Source organism: Microchirus variegatus (assembly GCF_963457635.1).
Source record: "Microchirus variegatus genome assembly, chromosome: 11".
Taxonomy (NCBI): domain Eukaryota; kingdom Metazoa; phylum Chordata; class Actinopteri; order Pleuronectiformes; family Soleidae; genus Microchirus; species Microchirus variegatus.
Genome location: NC_139812.1, coordinates 18,694,215 through 18,705,479, shown reverse-complemented (window position 1 = coordinate 18,705,479; position 11,265 = coordinate 18,694,215). Strand labels below are relative to the sequence as shown.

General features: G+C 40.6%; 1 protein-coding gene across 1 annotated transcript; it reads left to right on the top strand.

The window, feature by feature from the left end:
* Window positions 1-434: 434 nt before the first annotated feature.
* On the top strand, window positions 435-5,419 carry fam83b (family with sequence similarity 83 member B; the record flags this gene model as incomplete). Its single annotated transcript, XM_083897398.1, has 4 exons — window positions 435-893; window positions 2,493-2,657; window positions 3,124-3,248; window positions 3,403-5,419. The coding sequence occupies exons 1-4, from the start codon at window positions 444-446 to the stop codon at window positions 5,417-5,419; spliced, it is 2,757 nt and encodes a 918-aa protein (XP_083753524.1). The 5' UTR covers window positions 435-443.
* Between the last annotated feature and the right edge of the window lie 5,846 nt (window positions 5,420-11,265).

The window sequence follows — 11,265 nt, the reverse complement described above, 5'->3', positions numbered from 1 at the left end:
GATCAGAGTTAATCACAGACAAAATATGAATATGCAGATTCCCAATGGTTTGCACGTGGCTCATTATTTTAAGTAAATTAAAACTGAGCTTCTGTTTGTTAAAAGCACATACTCAGCTTAAGAAAGTGCGTTGACAAAACTAGCGAAAGCTTGAAAATCACAAGGAGATAGATAGATAGATAGATAGATAGATAGATAGATAGATAGATAGATAGATAGATAGATAGATAGATAGAAACTCTGAAATATTTTACCTGACCTCGGTAAAGGTTTGCCACTCTGTGATTATACAGACATTTTCAGGTAATAACCACAATGATCATTCCAGTTTATTTTTCATCATGTTTAACTAAAACAGAGTCAAACATGTGTGTTCTTCTGTTCTTCTGATATCAAATCATTCCTTGCTTTCATGTCTGACAGGTGGTAAACAGTCCGGAGCAATGGAGTCCCCAGAATTCTCAATGCTGTCGTCCTTGAGGGGAGAGTTTAAGTCAGAGGATTATATTCAGCCCCACTACAAAGAGTCGTATCGTCTGGCAATTGATCGCCTTGTGAGCGACGGCAGAGACAGTTACCAGGAATTCCTCAAGGGAGAACGCATCGGGAGCTTCCTTTCAGAAGAGGAGCTTCTCTTCATTACTTCAAATGCACAACAACTGCCACCTCAAACGTTGACCGAGGAGACCGTTGCTCCGTCAGACGGCCAGTCCTCCTCAGGCACCTATTGGCCCATGCACTCAGATGTGGAGACGCCGGATTTGGATTTAGGGTGGCCCGACTTCCCTCATGACAAACTACAGACTAATATAGATCTTCTCTTTCATCCACCAAGACAAAACACCCCCACCATCAAAGAGGTGATCCGGAAACTCATACAGGATGCAAGACAGGTAATTAAATCTACCTAACAACAATATGCGCACACACAATATGTACAGACAATAAAAAAGAGTCTGTAAATGCAGTGATGTGTGTTTGTCTGTGGGCAACACAGTGACTCATTTTTCTCCACTGAGTCTTACTTGAAAACCAGGCTTCACTAAGCTCCAGGCAGCTCACCAGACCTTTGTTTTTCTCAGTAGAGTCAAGGAGTGTCACGGCTGCCACAGCCAATGAGGACAAAATCTGGTTTTGCAACCTATCATCTTTGGAAGAAAGTGTGGGAACCATTCAGAGTTTTTGCATTTTCCCTCACCCAGTTAACGCCCCGGTTACTTCTGAATCTGTGTCATCATCATGATCCATGAGCTAGTTGTAACTTAATTCTGCTGCATCTTACATCAACCAACTTACATGGAGGAAAAAAAAAAACCAAGGGAATTCACAAGATTTCAGAATGCTTCTCCAGTAACAACCAAAGCTGTACACAAACTGCAGAACCATTAACCCTTCTGTTACCATCCTGTCTCCACCGACAGGATTTAGCATGCGTACTTCTCATTACCGTAACTCCTAGATCCTTTGTGATATCTGGAAAATTAAAAAAAAAACATGGACTGGTGATCTGTCCAGGGTTTGACCTCGCCTTTCGCACCTATATCAGCTGAGATTGGCACAGCATCCCATGTGGAGGAGAAAGTGGTAGAAGTTGGACGGATGGATACCGAAAAGCACAGAAATAGTGCTTTGCATCCATATACTTGCCATTACGGTAGCTCTCAGGAATTCCACGTAAAAAAACAACCTTCCAATCACAGACGAGATTCACCAGCATGTCACACGTTTGTGACGTCCGCTTCTCAGTACCGTAATACCTATACGGTTGATTAACTGCCAGATATGAAAGTGGAAGTTATCTTGGAAAAAGGGACAGAAGAACTCACTTATAGATGATTTTTTGACAATTCTACAGCCATAAAATCTAAATAAATCCAGGCAGCCTGAATATCATGAGGTCATAAAAGGGTTCAAATGAAATGCCTTATGTCTGGATCACTATCATGATCAAAATCCCCTGCACAGGAAATGAAAAGAGGGAAAGGAATTAGCTGGACATGAGGTCATGAGGTCATCAAAGGGCTCATCACATGCTACATGAGCACAGTATTATTGTTTGGCTTCAACACACAACATAATCTCTTATTACAGCATCACATTGCTTAAAAAGTAATTCAATGACACAGAGAACATCGGAACGGGATTATAGAAAAGGATTTGGGAAGTATAAATGTTACACTCTTATATATCATTCATTGGAGCGAATCCCAGCTGACATAGAGTAAAAACTCTGGATAGGTCGATTTAAACCCGGTGACCCATTAGCCACTACTTACAGTATATACCAATGACAGTAAAATCACAAATGTCACTTTTGCTGTATACGCTCCTCTGACTTTCTCCACCCAGTCTTTATTAGACGGAGATGCATCGCTGTGGTTCTTATGCCTGGTTACATCGCTCAGATTCACAAACCGTGACAATAGCTTCGGCATTCAAGTGGGAAGTCTTTAAATAGCAATGATCGTGATTTATTAACTATGTTCTCGCAGGTCATCGCCATCGTGATGGACATGTTCACCGACGTGGATATATTCAAAGAAGTTGTCGACGCCTCTGCGCGAGGCGTGCCGGTCTACGTGCTTCTGGATCATTCTCATTTGAAAGGTTTCCTCTCGATGGCTGAAAACCACGACGTGAAGATTCAACAACTCAGGGTGAGCGTGTGATTGATTTAAAACATCCATGTTGTTTGTCTCCAAACTGTATTCTTCGCACATTCACTGCATTAAAATATGCCTTCGTTGTTGCTGTTGCTTTTAGGTGTTAATGACGTACTGACTACTTACACACAACTGTATCCTCTATGACCCTAAATTTGGTTTTGAAATCTGGTTCCACTTGTTTTAATGGGCAAAGTCGTAATTATTTCTAGTCCCTGCACAAAAGATTCTTTAGCTTCAAACACACCTTTCAAACTGTCATCGGACACATGAGACCTGTACAAGCAACAGTAGCAAAAAGGTCCCCAAAAACTCAAGGACTCAACAAATAAACCAATGTATTTCAAATCTTCAGAATGATGATTTCAGCTGTTTATTTGATGGGTGACAGACTTGTTATTACATTCTGACAGTGATAAAAAAAAAGTCTGACAGTTTCTTTTCACTGCTCTGATGACAGAACATGAGGGTGCGCACTGTGAAGGGTCAGGATTACCTCTGTCGATCAGGAGCCAAATTTCACGGGGCAATGGGGCAGAAGTTTCTTTTAGTCGACTGCCACACAGCAATTTATGGCTCATACAGGTAAAAAAAAAATAATCTGCAGAAGAGTAAAACTAAGGTGTAAAAATGGTTTTCTGTTTAAAATAATAGCTGTGTATATTTGTCCTAGCTTCCAAAAAAAAAAAAAAAAAAGACATTAAACATTGTTTCTCATTTAATTCATGTTCATTTTCAGCTTCACGTGGTCCTTTGAGAAGATCAATCTGAGCATGGTGCAGGTCATCAAAGGCCATCTGGTGAAGATGTACGATGAGGAGTTTCGGACGCTCTATGCCCGCTCGACTGTGCCGGCAGAACTCTGTCCCCCAGAGGGCTTGTCACAACGCAACGGGCTACACGGGCAACAGAATCCGCCAATGGGTCATTCTGGACAGAAGATCGAGCGCAGGGACCTGTTGAGGCACACGCTCGACACAGTCTATCGGAAGACCTGCGAGAGGAAACTGGGTGTGAGAAACCTTGAAGAAAGGCTCCTCGAAGAAGCCGTAATCGAGAACGGGATCGGTGTTCACAACCAGATATCCCAGCTTCAGTCTGCAGAGGCGATGAATCTTCTGAAAAGACACAGTTATGCAGGGGAGAGACAAGAACCGTACATGCCGGAAAACATCAGGCCCAGAGCAAGCCAGTGGAATATCTCCAGGGACACAGGAAATGGCACGAACAACTACGCCATGAACAATTATTTAGTGCCACAGGCATACACAGGGCAAAACATGTGTCCGTCTTACAATGACATTGACAAACAGAATCTGTCCGTACAGAAGAATGTGCCCACACTGGAGAATACGTCAAAGTCGTACATGCGAACAATGCGGATCGAGTCTTACCTCAAAAACCCAGACGTCCCATTTGGAGACTCTTGTGACTATTTAGACCAGTTTGATGCGGTGGACAAAGCTGGTTCATTCGCACAGGGAAGAACAAGGAATTCACTTGTTTTCAGGTCCAACCTCGCAGAGCAAATGGAGCCGAACAGACACATGAACAGCACTTCCACAAATATGGTCTCCTCGGCAGCACCAAACACACCGATGCATTACACATCGATGCAGTGGAATCCTACAGCGGGAGGAGACAACAGAATGAATGACGAGTTCGTGATGAAGAGACAAAGTTTGCAGATTTTGGACGACAGTCGCTATAACGCATGCTTTGGTCCAGGGAAAAACTCGTACCCAGCTGTTTATGCCAGCTTAGGCAGAAACAAAGGCGGACACATGCTCACAAACCCTGACATCCTGGCTGATGGTTGGCACAAACGGCACAGCGTGGCCGACCCAAGATCCAACACAGAGTACACGCATGACAACGCAGGTCACATGTATGGAGGTTTCGCAAGGATGCAAGTAAATAAGAGCACCATGGGGTTAAATGCACAGAATGGGAATGGATACATGTCAAATTTGAATGAAGAACAAAGATCCGTCTCTCACTATGATGTCAAGAATATCACAGGAACAAAGGGGCCCTGTAATCCCACCTGGCAAGAGCCACCATCGAGAACTTTGTCTGCAGTGGCGCTGGACATGAACAGGAAGGATTTGAAGGGTACACCCAACGGCAGGGATCCTCAACATTTCCCCCCGAGGAACGGCACAAAAATGACTTCCTTACTGAACATACCGGAGAAAAAAGAGGATCTAGCCACAGCCACAGATACACTAAGCCTCAAGTCATGTGGTAGCACAGACACTATAACCGCTGAGGACGAAACACCAGGTGGAGGAGGAGGAAAACATTATCAAAACACCACTAACTTCATCAGGTCCTCCTCAGAGCACCAGAGGAGCAGGCTGGAGGACGACCACATAAACTCTTCAAAAACTCAGTTGGCAACTGAGGAGTCCCGGCATACGAGGCATCTTTCTCTGCCCAAAACATCCAGACAGAAGAAACCCGCGGTTCTTGAAAAAAGCGCGAAGCCCAGCTTTGACGCGGACAGCTGGAAAAGAAACAAAGGACCCGAGACTCGTCTGTACAGCAGATTTGAGCCTTTCTGCTCGTTTGAAAAGAAACAGCCAGTGTACACACCGCACACCACACACGCTCAGGAGAAAAACAAAAGTCTACCGAAGGTCGAGTCAGCTAGCGCTACTCACAGCTTCGCCCGAGCTGGACGAGGACACCATGAGAATAAGCTGGAGAAATTCTTTCAGAGAGTGGGGAATCTCATACACAAGAACAAGTAGTCTACACAAGCCAGTCATTAGAAATACACACACTTGTTTCACTTTTATTATGATTCCATCGTGGTACCATCAAGTACATTTACAGTACTTGGTAGGCGGGGTGTGGGCTGTGCCCGATGGCTGTGTCAGCGAGATATGTAGCGTGATGGTTGTACCGGTGCACCGATAACGACGAATAACATGGAACAGCAGAGGACACCCGGCGAAATATGGAACGGTTAGTGCTGGTTATTTTAGTACTATTCCTTTTTTGGAAACACGCCGTTAGTACTGAGCCCCCGAAGTGACATGAGGAAAAAAAAAAAATGAAAATATATATTTTTTTCAAATCTCAAGTTTCAAAGTCAAGATTTCGAGTTTCCAAAAAATTAAATTAAATTAAAAAAAAAATGTTCTTCAAAATTGTTTATTTTTTTTTATTTTTTGGAAACTTAAGATCTCGACTTTCCAAAAAAGAAAAAAAATTGTTTTCATATTTTTTTGGGAAAATCGAGATCTCCACTCTGAAACTCGAAATTTCAAATAATTGTTTTTTTTTCGTCATTTTTTTTTTTCTCATGTCACCTTTAGCGTTTACTTTAAAAAAAGTAATAGTAGTTTTTTTTTGCAAACACTGTTTACATTTGAACTTTGCCTTCTTTTGTGCACTGATGAATAAACCACTTAAAGGAAGATAGATTATATTTTATATAAAAACATGCTGAAGCCTTTTTTTTTTTACAGACACTTTAAAACTATATGTGACCTTCATCTGCTGAATCTGCCCATACAGTACATTTAAATACTCTAGTAGTTGTGTGCAGATGTCAAAGGTGTGTACAATTCATTGCTCTAAATGTGGGTGTTTGGTATGTATACTGTAGATGTGTAAACTCACCATTAATCCACATGATGAATAATATCCTTGACATTTGTGTGTCAGTCAGTGTCAAGTTCTTCTAACGATATGGGGGTTGCAATGATTTGGTAGAATATATGACGTGTTTAATAAATTTTTATAAATTTTTTTTTTAATTTCATGTCTCTTGTTGAATATTTTATAGACTGAGTGACTACTTTGACAGAAGCTGACATGACGACACTGGGAGACTATAGTGACAGAGGCTTTTCCTCTTCAATCATCACATCTGTTCAAGTGTTTGTTTTATGTTATCAACGTTGAGCCTTATGGGAAGCTGAAATATTTAAAGAAAGCATCATGAAATATTTACGACTTTCTAGGAGAGAGACTGTCATGCATCCCACTCCACATCAGGAGCAGGACGCGGTGCCTCTGCTTGAACAGGTACACAACAAGCTTAATCCTCTGTGTCCTGTTTTTCTGAAGTCCGTATCACATCAGCTTCCTACTTCACCATGAAGGAAAAAAATGAAATGTTGGCAGATCTATGAATTATTATTATTATTATTATATAATCCTTGCCTTCCAGGGCTTGTTTGAAGCATTTACACATGCCTTCGGCTGCCAGTTCCATGCATATTAATGCGCTTCTCAGGGACAGTTCACAAATGCCATCTTAACAGTGACCCCGATTTACTCAAGAAAGAATAGAAGACCTTCATGTGAATGAAAACCTGACAGAAATGATCTCTTTTTTGTGTCATACGAATACTCACGAAGACGACTCTGTTGCGTGCTTCAATCGCAGCTTAATTCTCGTACTTCCTGTTTTGATCTGTGAGCTTTAGCTGTGATCAGCTGTTTATCAGTTTGTCTTTTCTGTCTCATTAGCGCTGGTGCACGTCTGCCTCGTAAGCCATGACACTCAGTGATATGTGAATGATATATGAATTTCATGATCGGCACATTTCTGTGTTGTCTCGAGTCTCAGATTGTGCTCCATCCCTGTAGTGCAGAGCTTTCCAGTCCAGTTAGTGGCACACAATTGTTTGGGGTCCAAAGAGACGGCGGAGAAGATGACAACCGTGGAAACTTACTTGAGGTTATAGAGTACACAACCGTATACCACCACCATTGCAATCTCATCAGATCCATCAATTTTCAATACTCAATATCTGCTCCTTTATGTCCAAATGCCATTATTCTGTGAAATCTTTGATTCATCACTATTCATTCACGAATCTCTCCTGATTGAAATTCTTTACACACGTGCTCACTACTGAATATTCAGCAGCACTTCAAATTGTTATTTTGATGTTTCGCGCCAGCCAGAGTTTCACACTGTCTGTCTTTGTTTTTTTCCTCGACAGATTGAGAATTTAGTGGCTGTGCCTAAATTTAGCAACACTGATAAAATGCTGGAGATAATGACGGGTGAGAATGCGCATTTCTGCCACTCTGACATATGGATGAATCATGTAAATCGTATTCTGTGTTAATTGCTAGTATAGTGTTCAGCAAAAAAAAAAAATGATTCTGTCAAAACGAGCACAAACGCTCAAATGCCAGAGCAATTTGCCACATTTCTGCTTTCACTTTTGTGATTGCGTCACACCTGCGTAAAAGGAAAATGATCTGCTGTGTGGAGTCAGCACTCCCTTGAGCCTTCATTATCGACGTGCATTGCAACACACGGTAGCTTCAATAAAAACAAAACTGAGGAAAAAACCTGCCTCACAGTCCAGGTTTTGTTTTTGGATTTTTGTCGCCAAAACTGAGCGAGTGATAAGCGAATGATAAGCAGTTGAGCTCACTCTTTATAGCACTCGACACCCTGGAGTCATTCAAAACTGAGTAAATATTCAAAGGCTCCCATCTGTGATGATGTGTTGGTACAGAAAGTTATAGTAATTCAAATCTACTCGTTTCCTCGCAAAAAATAGTGTCTCTGTGCATGTGTAAATTTGATTAGAGTCTGTTTTTCTGCATCCATTAAAGTAGATATCCACCTTTATTATACAGGAAATGAGCCTGATAAGTTAGATAAATCAATGTGACCTGTTGCTCATGTGAAATTAAAAATACATAAATAACAATCAGGACCTAGGATGAATCTTTATTAAAAAAACCGCAGCCATCCTTATTATAATAATTGTCTCTATAATGGGAAAGGCTCAGCCTCCAGTTTATTTTGAAGCTTTTCTTCCATTTAAAATAACCACATAGGAACGTTTGTTTACTTTTGGATCCATTGATAATGGATAATGGTAATACAAGCAATTTCCCCTTTGGAAATGGATGTTTTATAAGAAAAAAAAAGTAAATCAGACACCTGATCTATTTATAAAACACCACCACAATGCTGAACCCCACATCGCATTACTGCAGAGCACAATCTGAAGTGCTGCACTATAGTATGAATAACACCAGGCGACTGCAGCAAAATTATAAGGTTCCTTGTGATAACTCTGAATGCATGAATGGATGAATGGATGAATGAATGACAGACATAATTAGCACAGGTGAATATGTATGTTATGCTGAAGCGATTGTCGTTGATTTTGCAGGGTCAGAAGGCTGCAGGGGAATGCAAATGAAAGTTGAAGCAGTAAATCATCACCTGTTGGTTTCCCTTCTCCTGTCTTTGAACAAGAAGAAAGGCATTTAGAAGCCTCGGTGTTATGATGCACTACAGAAGCCTCCTCCTCTTCCTCCTCCTCATCCTCCTCTTCTCTGTACAGTTGTGATGTCAATCTTGAAGTCAGTACAGAATGTAGCAGGGACTTTCCCCCGCTATACACTTAAGAGCACACATCTTGCTGTGACCTTCTCATCCTGAGTTTGAAAGTGCTGCTCGTATGCTAGTGAGCCTCATTCAAATACAGCTTACTTCAAATACAAGTTGAATAGATAGCTACCTGGCTGTATTGTCGCTGTGCCCACATAAAAGGAAGAGAAGAAGAAAAGCAGTGCACTGTCCATTGGCAGCTTCACTACTCTGTCTTGCATAATTTATCGGGCAGCTGTCCACCGCTGCCTCCATCACTCCTTCCTTTTTGTTTCCACTGATGTGTCAACAAAGTTCAGTGATTTCCTGCCAAAGTCCAAAACATAATGATAGACCACAATTTGGAAGCAGGGTTTAAACCTCTCATTATTTAAATGAAAATTTTAATTTCCCTGTGCCACAGATTCCTCCCCATCATTATGAACCCTTTGCACAGATTTATTCTCTCTTTCTTTCCTGAAATTTAAGACACACACGGCGTATCGGGAACATCTTGCATGGTAGTTACATATTCCCACAGACGTGAGATTTAACAAAAAGTTTCACAGCCGTACACAAGGAGAAGTTCAAAGATAGAATATTGAAAGAAATATCACTAAAACAAGCTTGACAATATCCTTAGGCAATTCTACAAATTGAATTTTCAGAAGTTTAGTTTGGAGAAGTTTTAACTATGTCAGACCTCGTGGGTCACTGCTCCGTAACTCCACCTGCTAGTTATCGGCTGATGCATTGCTTCACCTGTGTTAATAGAACATGGCCATGACCATAAAGATGCATTTATTTGAAAACAGTTTGTGGTGAAATGGCATTGTAATTGTGAGAGAGATGATGTTGCAGAACTCCTCCTCTGTTGATTTTGACATAGATGACAATCATCTTTCTTCTCTGTGCAAAAGCTGTGTCCTTAAAAGGGCGTCCCCTTTCCTGTAGATGTATTTAAACCAATACATGTGAGGTTTCTGGTTTTTGGGGTATTTTTTGTCTCAGGGTGTTGCTGGGTTGGAAAAACACAGGGATATTACTTTTTGTTGAAAATCCTCCTGAGATACTCTCAGAGGTGGAAAAAGTACTAAAATATTGTACTCAAGTAAAAGTTCCAATACTTTGATGAAATATTACTCAAGTAGAAGTAAAAAGTAGTCATCTGAAAATGTACTCAAGTAGAAGTAAAAAGTAGTTCATTTGAAATGTACTTTAAGTAAAAGTTACTAAAGTTACTTAGTTACTACGTCACTTTTGGCCACGCCCTCTATGTTCACGCGCCAGTGCTGGTGCTAAAATCACATCATCATTCGTCTGGTTCTGGTGTATGTTTTCCCCCTGTAGGTCTTCATTGTGCTGAATTTTTATCATTACTCAGTAACGGGTAGGATTTTACGGAGCCCCCGAAGTGACATCACGAGTTTCAAAGTCGAGATCTCGAGTTTCCAAAAGAAAATGAAAAAGAAAAAAAATGTAAAAACAAAAAAATCGTCATTGTTTTGCAAACTCAAGATCTCGACTTTCCAAGAAATTTGAAAAATATCTTTAAAAATATCTTTTTTTTTTATAAGGATTAGGATTTATAAACTAACTAAGTACAATACTTGAATCAATATAAACTCAAGTAAAATACAAAATCCTGATTTTTAATTGTTCTTAAAAAATACAAAATACACACAAAAAAAGTATTCAATACAGTAACTTGAGTAAATGTATTTCGTTACTTTCCACCTCTGGATACTCTGGATATGCAATAACAATGTTCTTTTTGTCTTTATTTTCAACAGGCAGTAGAAAGTGAGGGCTCCCGTCTTCTTCCATGTGAATGTCACAATCCACTGAGTTCATGTGCTCTGTGAACTTTTGCACTACCTGATTTGCATTTTTTGACCCATGTGCCATCCAAATAATCTGAACCAGTGGCTCGGCTTTGCTCCTCTGAAAGAGGTTAGGGCTTTATGCTCTATTTTCTCCATAGGTGACACTGTAGCTCATAATACATCAATGTTTCTGCCCTTATAGATTCCCTTTATATTGGACGATGTTGGGTGGTTTCCCCTGGGCTAAGATGGTGGCTCCATGTTTTGCAGTGTTGTAAGTGAAGGTTACTGCTGAAGATGGCTCCAGGAACATTAATGAATGAGTATCTTGCAAGAAAGCGTCTTCACAAAAACATAAATAACAGAAAAAAAAAAACATTGACTGCTGATGTGGAAGTTTTACGAAAACAGA